The 15,806-nt window shown below is 44.5% G+C and overlaps 1 protein-coding gene across 5 annotated transcripts in view; it reads right to left on the bottom strand.

Moving 5' to 3' along the window:
- The window catches only part of CACNA2D2 (calcium voltage-gated channel auxiliary subunit alpha2delta 2), a 520,700-nt gene that overhangs the window by 120,255 nt on the left and 384,639 nt on the right, over positions 1–15,806 (bottom strand). For all 5 annotated transcript variants that reach the window (XR_014561165.1, XM_083726521.1, XM_083726520.1 and 2 more), the window contains 2 exons: positions 9,751–9,882; positions 8,705–8,762 (listed from right to left, as the gene is read on the bottom strand). Coding sequence is in view for 4 of the 5 variants with exons in the window: in XM_083726521.1 (XP_083582647.1) it covers positions 8,705–8,762; positions 9,751–9,882 (190 nt within the window). In the remaining variant the exon portion in view is untranslated. The remainder of the gene's footprint in view (positions 1–8,704; positions 8,763–9,750; positions 9,883–15,806) is intronic.

Raw genomic sequence — 15,806 nt, forward strand, 5'->3', positions numbered from 1 at the left:
GAAAGGGAACAGCTAGCAGAAGAAACACTAGAAGAGAGAGAGTTAACAGGTTCACAGTCTCTGGATAGTATTCATCCCCCTTCTCCAAAGTCATGGAGAGCTCAGAAAGTGTCAGAACAGAAAGCGCAGAGGTTACAAACTCAGATTACAAAATGTAGGAGTGACATAGATTAATAGGGACAGAGGGGGGAGTGACCCTTAATTGGGAGCACCGCCATTCTAGGAGATGTGTTCTTTGTTCTCTCACTGTGATTATTAATGATTCTAACTGGTAAGATGTTATGTTCGTTTGATCCTTTGTTTACTGCCATGGGGGAGGAAGCCAATTTCATGAAGCCTGACAGTAGCCTAATTTACCAACTTAGTTACTTTCAACACCTGTTATGACCACAGGTAAAGTCAATTAAATCAAATAAACTTTATTTACACCATTCATATAATATGGACTAGATGAAAACAAGGCTATCTTATAGCCAATTCTTAGAAGTCCCCTCCCCCTCCCAAATCTGCTCAGTTTCTAATGAAGTGACTGGCTAATCCCATGCTGCCAACAGGGCAGGTGGGTGAGTTGCCACACCTGAGCTGAAGAGACTTCCTTTAGAGTGGTGCCACCTTATGAAGATGTGCATCTTTGTGACCACATGCTGAGCACTGGTGACACACACAGGGCCACATTTCCATATGTCTTCATCCTTGCAAAGAGGGAGGAGGACAAATGGACTTCCTCCTAATATTTGGAAGAGTGTCAGTGTCATGAATATTCAGAAATGAATATTCAGAAATGCTAGAAGCAAGGGAGAAGAGTAGTTTTGAGGGACAGGTGGTACCCACCCTTGCAGTGCTTAGTGCTGTCTATTTCTATGTGTTATTTATTTCCTAGGAACTACAGTTGCCTGAGCACTGACCATCAATAGTTCATTTATTAAGTTCATAACATTTCTATACTGCTTGACTGTAGAAAACCTCAAAGCGGTTTACAAAAAGACAGTAAAATCAAGAAAAATTTACAACCCTCCTTTAAAACATACAAAAGTTAAAATACTTAAAACAGATTAAAATTACCTCATTTACTTCTTATCTAATATGAGTGCATTAGAGGAGGGTTAGGGTAAGGAAAACTCCACTTAGCTGTGTTAAAAATTCATTACGCTGTTAAATTATAAGTAAAGCTTGAGACATAACTGGCTGATGTTTCCTCCGATGTCTACACAGAGCCTGATCCCTCCTTCAAAGAAGCTAGAGGGAGATTTGGTGGCACTGGCTGGCTCAAACAGGATCAGTCCCAGCATGAATTAATTAGTGCTTAATTACTGTCAATTACTCAGCATTACTGGGAATTGCTTGCAAATGGACAGCCTTTGATTGCTAATCCCAATTACTAATGTTATCTAATTGGGAGTGATTATATTTTCTTTCGGTGTGATGCGGGGCTTTATGCTTCATGTGCGGCAAAGAAACACATTGCACTCTCTTCATGTATATGAAACAGACCTCCCCACCATGCCTTCCCTGTGTTTGTCCCCTTCTGGGACCAGACTGCAGTGCCACAGACCATGTGGGAATTCATCTGGAATCATAGAAGCAAAGGCTGCCCGAGGTTTTTGACGTAGTAGCCCCAAAGGACAAGTGTAACCTGGGCTGCTTTCATGGTAGAAGAATAGCGCCCCTGAGACAATGTATGGCCTTCATGCAGCTGCCTGGTTGCATGGAAACCTCCGCACAACCTTTGCATGATTTCTTTCCTTCATTTTTCGGAGGGAGAGAAATTCCATTAGCAGGGCTTCGGCATGATCAGGCAGTTTGTGTGGAGGCCTGGCTCATATTGCTTAACGAAGATGAAGGGGGCTGGGGGTGGCAGCAAGCAACTCCTTCATCATGCGAATGCTCTAGGAAATGTTTGATCTGGAGAAATAATTTGTCCTGCCTGTAAGCAAGAAAAAGAACGATGGCAACACCTGAAACCAGGAGTTCAAAGCTATGTTTATAATTTTGTATAAAAGGATGTACCTAAGTTATTATAACAGACAGACACAGCACTGACACCAAATGTCGTCCTGCCCAGATTAGAGATGGAAGTTAGGATACCAGCACAGCAAGTCTGGCTTGGAGAGACCAACTCTGTTTCTGGTACTGCTGTAATTTAACTCTGACCTGCCTTGTAACATTAGGCTGATTCTGGAGTTAGCAAAATTGGCTCTTCTGTTGTATCTGGGGAAGATAAAACCGGATGAAAAATAAATGTAGCTTAAACAGGAACAGAGAAACTGGATTATGTTCCCCTGTGTGTATATTATGCTTCAGGGGAAGAGGAAGTTATTTCTGTCTTATTTACCACAGAGAACCTCCATAAAACAGCGCAAAGGAATTAAGGTTGTCTACATCAGATCAGACCTTAATTCAGTTTCATGTGACTGAGCCAATCCCATTTCAATTAGAGACAGATCCAGATCATTTTGCACTCTATCAAATCCACAAATCTGATGTTGTGTGACTTCTCCTTGCTGTTATCCCAGCGTCACTGGTGTGAAAATATACAATGCACTAGAAATATTTCTGCTTAAAACACTTAAGACTGTAAATAAGTCACACAGTAGGCTAGCACCAGAATGTGTAGAGAGTGTTGACGGTTGGCCAGAGATTGCAGAGAACGAGAGTGAGCCCAACCTCTGGGGTTGGTGGTATATGACAGAATCGTAGAATTTTAGAGTTGGAAGGGTCTGTGAGGATCATCTAGTCTAACCCCATGCAATGCAGGAATATAAGGTAAGAAGGTTAGGACAGCAGGCAGGGAGAGAAACTTGATTATTAATGATAACTAACACCACTTGAAACAGGAGCTGAGAATGAGGTGAGGGGCAGGGTGGCAGCTGTCTGCTGCTGGTTTGTCACTGCCCCTTTTGCTCTTATGGCCCAGCTAATCACGGTCCACCGAGATTCAATGAAGGCCTTAGTATCATAATGGAATGCAAGGCCTGTCAGTCTTCTCTCTGCTCTATCCCTAATAACTTGAGGAAAGTTAATAATTAATGTGGAACACTCATCAACAATTAACCAGAGTGGCAGAGTCATTAATTTTCTGACAAAGGAAGTCCAATCACTGCAAGCACTCAACGCTATTTGTCAAGGAGGTGACACAGCATGGCTTAAAGTAAAATTGCCCGTTCGGTCAGCTGATGTCTGAGATTGTAAGACAAGTGAATATACAGTGAAAATAAACAGTTGAATAATTGTTTTCCATTTACAGTTTTCGCTGGTGCCTGTTATTTGTGAACTTATGTATCATTTCACATGCTCTCTCCACTCAAGACAACTCCATTTACACAACTCCCCCCTCCCCACTGTTCACACACTCTTGGTCCATTCACACATCATTCATGCAGCAATATGATTCACACATCCCATTCACATGCTCAGTAGAAAAGAGGTCCTAAGAGCCCTTGCTTGATTTTCCACACAGGATGAGGTTGCCAGAGATCCCATGAGAGTAGCCTGCAGCTGCACAATAAATCTGAACCAAGCCATATTCTACTCGGTCTCAAATAATCACCTCAGCCCCGTACTTATTTTTTCCTTCAACCAATAACTATGTACACCCCCTTCCCCCAGAGAAGCTGAGCAACAGGATGTGGCAGAGAAAATGATCTGCTGTCTCCTAGAACCTGTTTTGTAAGGATGGTGTTGATAAAGCTAGCCTTGGCTTAAAATATCTGTGTTGCACTGTGCCAGAGTGGAGGCCTTCAGAACAGAGGCTGCAATATGCCATCTTTGTCAAGGTTCTTTAACAAAATCTGCAGGAAGCTGCCGCTCCACAAATAACTGCATTAGATGTCTTTCTGTTAGAACGGCACATAAAATGAAACAGACCACAGTGAAAGGTAAACCGGGGAGGTATTTATTTATGGCTCCTAGGCAGCAGTTTCTCAGAAAAGGCAATTTCTTTAGTGTGCTCTTAAAAGAAGGAATGTTTTTTTAAAAGCGGTTTTTCACTTTTTAGAAAAGAGGAAGCATCTAGTTTGGTGCCTTACAATGTGTGGCATATGCCAAGTGCTCCATTCATGTGGCTGCCTATAGCTCTTCTGGGGTCATTTGTCGTCTAAGCAAATATAAACACAAATGCAGACAAATTGCATGTTCACATGCACAAGATACTACTAGCAATAATAATTTATATGCCTCCCATCTGACTGAGCTGTCCCAGCCATTCTGTGTGGCTTCCGACAAATTATATAACTACAGGTGGAAGGTGACAGCTTACCCCATATGGCACAGATGGAGAACCTGTACAACTCACATCATCACTGGCTTTTGCTGGCTGGCTGGGGTGGATGGGAGTTTGTGTCTAGTAACATCTGGGAAGACCATGGCCTTCCCATCCTTGTAATAGGCCTAGCCCACATTTCCTTATGGAGAGTGGTTATGAGAGATTCATGCTCAAAACCACAGGTATTCATGGCTAGTCAAAGTCTGCAGTGCTGGAACAGATGTTCTACAGGTCCAAGAACTTGGGGTACTCATTTATTTATTTACATCCCAGTGCAGGACTCATGGAGGCTTGCAACATGAATGAAAAGCAGATACAGTTTTAAAAAACCCACACCAATTAGTTATATTTGTTAAACAAACAAACAAACAAACCAACAAACAAACCAGTTACCATTTCTAAAACAGCACTGAATCAAAACACCAAAACATTTAAAAGCATAGCAAGAGGAAAATAATAATAACAACAACCTCATCAGTAAAATATCCTGCCACAACAACCAGTTAGAGGCCAAAGGTCTGTCTACAGAAAGTTATTTGCCTGCTGGTAAAGGGAAAGCAGGGGGGTGGGGGAGCAGCCTAGCCTCCTGTGAGAAGGAGTTCCACCATCTGGGAGCAGGCACCAAGAAGGCCCTCTCCATAGCTTTCATTGGAGCTTAAATGGAATGAAGCTAAGCTGTTTCAAAAACTCAGATCCATCTCTTTTGAGTGGAAGGTGCAAAGATCCACCTGCTAAAAGAAAACATTTTCTTCATAGGTGATGTGCAGAAGAACCAAAATAAGTCCCTTCTCGAGACCTCTCTGCCAGGTGCCTGTGCTTTCAATTCTACCACCATGCAGTTGCATTAATGCATGTGCAGAATGGAAAAGATCAGACCCACATTGCACACACAGAGAGAGCCTTATCCATCCTGCAGGCAGCCCTGTGGCGACTGTGCTTTGTCTGTCTCCCGATAAGCGGGGACCTGAAGTTTAAAGGACAGACTTGAAAGGAGCTGCTGCTGTTTATGTATATGAAGGCTAAAGGGAAAAAAGAAAACTGCCTCCAACTCAGATATTTTCTCTCTCTTTGTTGCCCAGCCAGGGCTTCCTGCTCAAGATCCCCCATTCCCACCCCACTGTCTCTGCGTGGCTGGTAAATACTTGTTTGAACTTGTTTGAGCAGCCTTTTGGGTGAGAGAAAATGCCGGCAACAAAAGGAATGTCATTCACCCCATGGGAAAAAGAGAGAGAAAGACCCGTCTAGGACACGGGCAAAATCAATGTAAAATAAGAACAATGTTTACCTACAATCTAAAAGTAGCATGCTACAAAACAAAGGCGCCGTAATTTCTATTCCACTCCCCCCCGGTGTATGTTAAGAGCGTGCGCACACATGAATATTCTGTATGAAGCAAAGCCATACCTGTTCTGCTCATATACAAGAGCTCCAAAATAAATGGAGGAAAATTAAATCCTAAGCACCCTGCACTTGCACAGGCGTAATTAGTGCTGCCAAGCTAGTGCCTTTTACCTGGGCTAATCGTAACTGATTCAATCATGCTTAACTTGGTGTGTGGCTAAATTGACGCTTGCAGCTTTCACTTAAATGTAGTCTGTCGCCGTGTGCCACATTTATCTTCCTGTCCTTCTGGCTCTGCTCCTTGAGAGTTATTTGTTTTTCCTTTTCCATTTCTCTCTCTACTCCCTCCCCCTTACAGAAGATGAGAGCCCTACCTAAAGCTGTCTGTGAATAAGGGCTAAATTTACAATTGCACCTTCAGTGGGGAGGGCGGAAGAGCCCTGCCCCATTTATCTGTATCTAAGGTTATAATCTATCTATCTAACCCCCTCTGCCTCTCCTCTTCAAAGATATACAAAGGGAGGGAGGGGGAGGAAGCTGATGAGAGCCACAGCTTGGATGCCTCTGCCTGTGTTATTGTATCCATTTTCCAATGGCAACGATGTGTGAAATGAAAATTGGACAGAGCTGGCTGCTCACAGACCTGGAATTTCATACAGACTCGTTGAGGGAAGGAGGGAGCAGAGACACAGAGAAGATATCGGAGATGGGAGGGAATGGGAGAGCCTGCTGGATGCCTCCATGCACCCATGGTCTGGGTAAATCCCGCTCCAGTTTAATAGACCCTCGTAGTGGCAGTGCTGAACATACTGTGCTCATTTACATTTCATTACTCAGAACGCTCTGTTAGTTTCTGGTAGCTGAGACAATTTACAGGGGCAGAAAGGTTGAAGACAAACTTGACGGCACTCAGGAGTTATCCCCTCCCCACCCGCAATGCCTTTTGCTAAGCAGAACGCTGAGGCTCTGTGCCACCTCCTGCAAGCACACTTCTAAAGGCCAGCACATGGGACTGACGTTCTGTGCTCGTATCTGGTCCCCACCATTTAACCAACAAGTATGGGATAATCTGCCACCCAGGTGCCACCCAGAGCCAATAGGGTCTGGCCCTTTTCTGAGACAGCTGCTCCAAAGGCCTGTTCAGATGCTCGTTTGTTTGCACAATGAATAAATGCACACTTGATGCTTCCTTGTTGGAGGGGATGTAGATGCATTCACTCCAGGTAGCACTTCTATGGTGAGGAAGATGTCGCACTTTTCTAGCACTTAACGTTGTTGCCAGGAAATGGAATGTGTGGGTTGGGGGAGTGGGGGAATTACGTGGCCTCAAATAGCTGTCTGCAACACGCAGGCAATCGCCTTTAACACAGTAATTGCACAGGCAGTAACAGCACTAGCTTTGGGTGGGCGCGTTACTTTTTGTGTGTGTGTGGCTTCCCCCCCTCTGTTCTTTGCTGTTTTGGCATTTCACAAATCAGAGTGCTCATCTGCATCTGTGCCACGAGGTGCTGTGTGTTTCAGCCTTCCCTCCCTTCAAGCGCTTCCAACATTTCTAGTTCTTTGCAGCATTTCCTCTCAGCTCTGCTTACACGTTTTTGCCCAGTGAGAAGAAGATGTCCTTCCATGACAAAGCCTTCTCTCCACTGTGAGTCTATTGCTTCTCCCAGGAGCTTGCATTCCAATATCACAACTATGGATGAATACTATGCTATTCAGCCCTACCATTAGGCAGAGGGAGAAGGCTGCCTTTGCTGGGGAGCATCAGTGTCAGCTTTCTGAGCCATTCCTCCAGAGCTGGTACCTGAGGGCAGTGGCGTAGCGTGGGTTGTCAGCACCCGGGGCAAGGCAAGTAATTTGTGCCCCAGAAGTGCCTGGCGTGCTCTGGTCCATGGGGTCACAAAGAGTCGGACACGACTAAACAACAACAACAACAACCCGTGGATTTGCGCCCCCTAACCCGTGGATTTGTGCCCCCTAACCCTAACCCCCAGATGTTGCGCCCGGTGCAGCCGGCCCCCCTGCACCCCCCACGCTACGCCACTGCCTGAGGGTGGGGTGGGGATTCTTGGTTTTCACAGGAATGGCTGGTTGCCTGTCTTGATCTGCAGGCCCAAAGGAGGGCCTGTGCAACTAGTCTGATGCAGGGATACTAAATAAACATGTCAAAAGTGCCAGTTCTAGCGCTTTATTAAAGAAATGTGTAAACCTACCTGCAGTGCCCTGCTGCCCTTATAGGCTCAGGATGGATGCCGAAGCAGCAAGCAGTTCTCATGACTTTCCCGCACGCGGGAAAGCATTTAAGCATTACTTATACATAAAGCAAGCTATGAAAGCTGGCATCAATAGCCCTTTCCAACTCCCATCCATCTCCCAGAAAAGGGAGTAGCTGACAGTCAGCCAGTATGCGAAGCCGCCCCTCGCCTATGCATCCCAAACCCGCAGATAAATATACCATCAAAGCCAATCAGCATATATCAAAGCAATATATCAAAGCATGTGCGGCCATTCTTGCAGCAGTGAACAATTAGTCTCAGGGTTATCTTGACTACCAAGATGGTGTTTACAGGCCTTCCAAAACATTTTTATCATTTGGTTCTACACACTGCCACCTTTTTCCATAGATGGTCGCTTGGACCAAGTGAGCAGGCTGAGAGAATTCTAGCCTGGACCGTGCAATTCAGCAGGTATCATGTGTGTGTATGCACTGCTCTGCTGATACGAGTCATGGTGGCTCAGCTGTTCCACTTTGGTTAAGGCTTAACACTGAATACAGTTTGCTAGAGTGAAGCACTTTTAAAGATCAGCTAGCACCAGAGTAAGAGGTGGAAGAACAGGTGCAACTGTAATTTGAAAAACATGCCTGGGTGTAGTCAACTAAGATTTACTCAGAGTAAACCCTTTATAATTAATGGACCTAAATTAGTTATGATCATAAATTTTAATGGGACTATGGTGAGTAAAAGTTAGTTGAATGTGCTTAGGTGTGCTTAACCCTACATTTTTAATGAGAGGCCCCCTGTTATCAACTCTGAGACTATTGTTCCTGTGGTATGCAACCCAGGATCCACCTACTTCAGTGCAACTGTTTTATGCTTCACTTACCAAGGTCTTCGTCGGACATCATACAGGTCAATCTTATTGGGCATCCTCCAAGGAGTGGCTTCAATTGGAAGAGACAATTAGAAGTAACATTAGAAGTAGCACAGCTGATGCCTATACAGGGAAATACAAACAGTGGGGAAGGAAGGCAGCAAAGGGTACATGTGGAAGCCCACCTGCTACAAGTCAATGGCAACAGAGCTGATTATGCAAAAAGTGTTATCAGTGGCTAATTTAGGCTGGTGCAGGTGATTTCTCTGCATAGGGCACCCAGCTGAGGGGACCCAAAATTGAGAAGATCCATAATCAAGAAGATCCATTTAGGGGAGCCAAAATTTGGCCTTGCACAGGGTGCCATATTATCAGCGGTGGAGGAAACTGCTTGGGTGCCTGGGGCGGCATGCCCAGGGGCAGGGTGAGCCTCCCATAGGGGTGGGTGCACTGCGGGGGCCTCTGGAGTCTGTCTGCCTCTTCCCACTCAGCCGCCCTACACTTGGGGGGGAGGCAGCGGGCAGACCATTTGGGCAGTGCGGAGCCTGCACATGCCCAAGCCACCATGTCTCTCTCTGGACCCCCGCACCCCCCTTCCTCTGTCCCTGCATATTATGAAAGATTACCAAAGTCCGCCCCTGGTGTTATCTGGCAACAAGAAACAATACTACAGGCCAGTGAGTATGAATTCATATGGGTGCTATTAAGGAGAGGGGTACATGCAGTTTTAGGGGCAGAGGATTGTGGTCCACAAATCACACTAATCACATCTAGCCATTGGCTCGTATTGTGAAATCCTGGATGGAATGGGAAGACAGGAAAGGAAGGGATGTGTAGCTATCACTAGCCTCCATCCTAAGCAGCTCCTGTTAGTACTGAACCCAATAAGTGAAATCCAAACAGGACTAATATTCAAGGACAAAGACACAATGGGAAAAGCTGTCCCCCACACTTCCTCTGCTCCAACTACACCAGACACATTACATGTATAATTGTGGTGTCATTGCTCAGGCCAAATCAGTTGGTTTCCCCCTCTTTCACTTTAGAATGGCACAAACCTGGGTAGAAGCGAGTCACGCCTGTGGCACTCCCAAAGACTTGCCATAGCAGAGATGGATCTTCTTTTCGGTTTTCAACGAATACATCCTCCAAGGCATCAGTCCAGTTGAGTTCGTTAAGGATTACTGTGGCTGCAAGAAACAAAAAGAAAACAAGATCAGTGTGCCTAGAATTTGGACACCAAAGGGCAGATGTATCCCTTCTCTGTAATTTAGAAAGAAAAAACACACAAGATGCTTCCACAAAGCTATATGGCCACAGAGGTGCGGAACTTCTTTCTACACAGCCCAATTGATGGAGTTGTTGTGATAGTAATAATTTGTTGAGTTGTTGATAATTCCAGTTGAAGAATTATGATTGACAATGCTCATTATCCCTGATTGTTGGGCTAACTGTCAACAGTCCTTTCACAAGAAGCGGCTGCACAGGAATTGCATCAAGTGTATTCATGACCACACCTTGCCATTACTACCAGTGCTACAACTGTAGTAGTAGGAAGACCAGCCATGTTAATAACTTCATGAGTAACACCTATGAATGTGTCTACATCACTAAACACCATCAAATGTATTTATATGTAGTACTGGGAACTAGCTGATATTTCGGTGTTGGTTTTAATGGGTCACAGGTGGTGTAAATCATGGGTAGGCAAACTAAGGCCTGGGGGCCGGATCCAGGCCAATCACCCTCTAAATCCAGCCCGCGGATGGTCCAGAAATCAGCGTGTTTTTACATGAGTAGAATGTGTCTTTTTATTTCAAATGCATCTCTGGGTTATTTGTGGGGCATAGGAATTCATTCATTCCCCCCCTTTAAAAATATAGTCTGACCCCTCACAAGGTCTGAGGGACAGTGGACTGGCTCCCTGCTTAAAACGTTTGCTGACCCCTGGTGTAAATCATGACAGTATCTGTCCCATCAGATTCAATAAATAGCACAGAAAAATCCTCAAATAGGACTAGAATAAGACTAAATTGACAATATTTTGTCATTTCTTCCTCAAAAATGGAGACAAACCCAGTCCCAGTAGTGTTTACACTTAGATCAGTGGCAGAGGTAGGTTTTTTTGGCCGCCTTTTGTAGCATGTGATACACACAGATAAGCAAACGGAATGATGAACTCCTCATGCCACTCACGCCAGTTATTAGGAATATGAACTCAATTGTACTATTGAGCTTGAAGATTAGCTTTGGGTTGTCCCTTAGCACCTTGCAGATATGCACACTGCCATACCCTGCTCATGTGAAGCCACTCCACAAATCCACAGGTAAAACACCCACCCACCCCCTGACTGGATGAAAATTATATTCCAGGCATGAAGAATATCAAAGCTTTCTGAAGAATAAGAGTCAGTGCAGCATGAAGTGCATTTGTCCCTCTGGCCACCCACAGCAGATGGGAAATAAATTGCCTGCATCCCCTTTAGGAACCACAGCCCAGTTTCTCCCCTCTAAGCCAGTTCCAAAGAGACACTGAATGAAGGGGGGGGGGGGAGAGAGAAAGACCCTACTGGGGTTGGTCCCATTCTGCATTCATGGTGGCCCTCGTGTCTAATGCAAAAGCAATTAAGACGCCAGCAAACAGAGGTTTTAAATTATTCAGCTATTAAAGAAAGTGATAAGCTCAGAGCAGCCTGACTCTGTGATTAATCAGCTGGGGCCAGGATTTAAGGAATGTGCAAAAGAACAGGCACTTGGTTACTTGTCGCTGCCAGCCTGTTCTTTCTTTCATTTTTTTAAAAACCTCTCTCCCCTCCAACATGCCTCTATTAACAGCACTCAAGGGGAGAAAATCAAGTGGAGAATTTCCTAGAGAGCTGCAGTCAGAGCTGAGGTGGGGGCACACTTTTGAGCACAGGTTGGCAAGATGAAAAAGAGGTGTGAGCCCCACCAATCATCATCATTCTAGTCATCCTCTCATATTCATTCTTCGAAGATCACACATTCTTCTGCAGCAGAGGATTTCAGAGCTTTCTACGAACAATCAGGAAACACACCTGAGGGCAGCTGAGTTTGTGGCATTTCACAGCCAAGAAATCGGAAGGGCTCAAAGTATCACAGAAAAGCACCCCAGCATGCATTAGCAATTCCTAGAGTCATGGTCAAGGTGATAGATGCAAGACTTATGCTATGACTTGGTCAGTTCACACTTATAGCTCTTTTTTCCAACTAGAGTTTTGGATAGGTTCAAAGCACAGGTAAAATCACTCCTTTCCAGCTTCCTGGTGCAGTTCCTGTGGGGGAATACTGGAGTTTATTGGGTGTGAGCTCTGGCCTGATTTCCTAGATGTACTTATGTACGTCCAGCCGCTGTATCCATTATTATGCACATACATTTCTGGGGCTGTAAAGGCATTCCCTTTGCATGCACCTTTGAGATCACGTTCCCTAAAGAAGGGGAAATGGCTTTGACCTTCTCTCTTCAGAGCTTGGACGATGACTCAGAAGGGATTTCATAAAGCTAACAACCATGCCAGAATGTTAAAATAAAACGTAAGAGACACTTCTTTCACTAGCTAGTGTCAAAGAGTTTATCTATAGAGCTGTAGTGTGGTGACACCTGAACATGGGCAAGCATGCCACACCGTCCAGCTCTGAAGAGGGCTTTAAGCAACGTCTTAAGAACTGCCTTCTAAACAGACAGTGGCAAAAACCACAAATAACACACTGCTGGAGAAATGGAATGAGATGAGTGGGAAACTAATCATTTTTATTTGTATGCTGCAAAGGCAGGCTAAATGTTTATTTCAGGTGTTCTCTAATGCAGCCACTATACTTAAGTAACATGCTGCTGTTTCTGAGGTCGATGGAAAAGAAGACAGCACACTTCAAAATGTAGAGCAACTACCAGCATGGTGGATCAGAGTGTAAAGCCAAGATCAAACATAGCTAGTTACAACTTGCCAATGTTGTTGCTCAGCTCACTCTGCTCAGCTTCCACTTCAAAGGTGAACTACCGGCTTCATGCCCATCTTTTACTGGTTAAAAAGAAAAAAAGGTAAAGGATCCCTGGATGGTTAAGTCCAGTCAAAGGCAACTATGGGGTTGCGACACTCATCTCGCTTCAGGCCGAGGGAGCCGCTGTTTGTCCAACGGACAGCTTTCTGGGTCATGTGACCAGCATGACTAAACCATTTCTGGCACAATGGAACACCATAACGGAAACCGGAGCGCACGTAAATGCTGTTTACCTTCCCACCACAGCGGTACCTATTTATCTACTTGCACTGGCATGCTTTCGAACTGCTATGTTGGCAGAAGCTGGGACAGAGCAACGGGAGCTCACCCATTCAAGAGGATTCGAACCACTGGCCTTCCTATTGGCAAGCTCAAGAGGTTCAGTGGTTTAGACCACAGCTAGCTGCTAACAGCATGTCTCTCATCTCCTGCCTTCTGACTCCTTCCTTGTGCAAAGAAGTATGGCTAATTTTCATTCTACAATTCCATTGTGAAGCAGTGCTATGAACAAGGGGGGGGGGGCATATGTGTGGAGAGTTCTGATAGCTTGAGGACCATTTGGTATTGTCACATTTATTGCGAGAATAGTTTTAGACTACCTTCAGTTTGTTCTGTTTTGCAATCTCCTGCTCTCCTTTCTTTTATGCCCTTAAAGGTTCCAAGGCTGTGTTTATCTCCCAAGCTTGAGCCTGGAATCCTGCTAAAGAAAAGTGGTATGGCGAGTCTTAGGATAAATGTTGCACATGGCCAGGACTTTGCAATTGCAAATCACTCCTTGATGAGAATGCTTTCAAAGCAGAGAAGCGTCCCTCAGGCTAGTGCTACATGTGGCTGTGTTTTAATGTGTAGTTTATATGTGTAGTTAATTTATATCTATATAAACAGGAAAACTTTACTGAAAAATTAGGGGAGATCATAATTTGTTTCTTACAAATGACATCTCAACTGAAACATGAAAATGCAGCAATTAGAAACTATGTCGTAACTGATCGCTTGGGATTCAGATAATATTTTTAGCCCGTTCTTCATTGCAAAAAGCAGTTCTTGAATGGGTTACAAAAACATACACCCCCCAAGTGTGGGACTGCTTTATTTTTCCATGTCCATTTTAAATATGCAAGAGGAGCAAGTGTGGAAGGTTTGACAAAATTAAACAAGGTTGCCCCCCTCTAGCTAAGTCTTCTACCAATAGGTCTATCCCCCCCCCCACTCCTTACATGCTGCAAGTTATATAACTTGCCTTCCTTCTTTTAACGTCACGTACCATCCTCCAGCCAACATAAAAACCCCTTACTTGTCCAACACATGGTATGCGGAAGATCTGACGAGACGCCGCCTGCAGCACTGCAGTGACTGCTGCCATCTTGCGCCCCGGCCCCACAATGCTCAAAAATGCAGAACTGCATTTCCCCCCATTTTAATCAGACAACTACAGTCTTGGTTGACACATCAGATGCTAGACTGATGCTATACATAGTTTTGAGCTATGTTCTTTGCTTGTGTATCAGGCACACATAGAGACAACCTATTGGCTACATCTTTTCCATTTATGGTGGAAATTTCCCTCCAATGTCTAAATGCCTCACAGAAAACCTTTTCCCTCCCAAATTTCAAAACAATAATTGAAACAGTAATTCTCTATGGGGAGCTGGCTTTAGCCACCAGTCCCATTATAAAGATGTTGGCAAATGTGACATGAAGGCTGGCAACATCAATCCCACCATGTGGGAATTCCTTGCAGATGACTGCAGTGCCTGAAGACAGACAGACAGGTTGTGTATCCATAGCAATAACCAGAGGAGGAATGACCACTGGGAGGAATGCAGAGAGAAGAAACACCATGGTGTATCTGCAGTACCACAACCAGACGCCTTCATCTGCCCCAGCTGCAACAAAACCTGTCTCTCCCTTATCAGTCTCTACAGCCTCAACTCTCCCATGGTCTGACTTCACCCCCAAAGGTACACTGCTCCATTGTCTCCTGAGACAAATGTATGCCAATGATTTAGATGTACCTTGTGATTTTTGAGTGATTCCCAGAGTTTGTTTATGGTGCTGTTTTTTACTGAATTAGTTATTTCTTTTAAATTCATTTTACTTTTACTATTCTTTTTTTTTAATGAACCACTTTGTTTTAATGAGCCTTATAAGACTGAAAAGCAACATATAAATATTGCTATGAATAAATACCCAGTTTCCCAAACTGAAGATAAAGCTGCAATTTGGTTGATTCAGCATGGAGAAAGACCCACTGGTTTGTTGGCTGGCTGATTAATGAGCACACTGTCCTGTATGATTTGGATTCAGAACAAGGCAGCACCAGCAAGATTATTCAGGTTTTTTCCAGCTTGGACACTGAGTGGGACACACAGCCCATACAGGAAGAGAAGGCTTTGGGGACCCTGAGGAGATAGCATGCAAATCCGTCCTAGTATAATTCCTTTGGTGATATGAGCTACAGATTCTTAATGTAACTATTAATGAAGAATATGGTGTCATAGAGTTGTTCCAAAAGATACTGACCTCACAGGCTGTTGGTGAAACCATATCAACAATAAAGCAGCTTCCAAACAAAAGCAGCCAGTATCACAGTGAATAATGAAAATGCTCTTAGGGCCAGTCACTTTCAAATGTCAGTGCTGTCAAGAGGATGGATTTATGGAGAGGGTGACAATTGCCCAATGCGATTCTTTCACACAGCTTGCTTGCTGCAGGAGTTTGAGTGCATGAGGTTGAAAGCATCTCATGTAGCGAATAGCATCAATTCTATCTGGCTTCTTTGAAAGCTGACACTTGGAGGGCTTAGAGTCTTGGCACAATGGATCCTTCCCTTGCTTCAAAGTGGTGGTGGAGCTCTGCAAGCACATCTTCATTGCACATACATAGGAAGCCGCCATCAGAACACACGCAGCACCTTGGATTGGGGGCAGACAATCATCACCACCACCACCACCATCATCATGTCATTCTTCTCTCAAAACCCTGAAAAACCCATGTGAAATTGTTTCTTTGACAGCTGGTTAGCAAAATGCTACTGAAATAAGGGACATGCTATTGCATCATGTTGTTTTTTTTTGGAAACAGTCTATATTTAGCA

Source organism: Podarcis gaigeae (genome assembly GCF_964106915.1).
Source record: "Podarcis gaigeae genome assembly, chromosome: 2".
NCBI lineage: Eukaryota > Metazoa > Chordata > Lepidosauria > Squamata > Lacertidae > Podarcis > Podarcis gaigeae.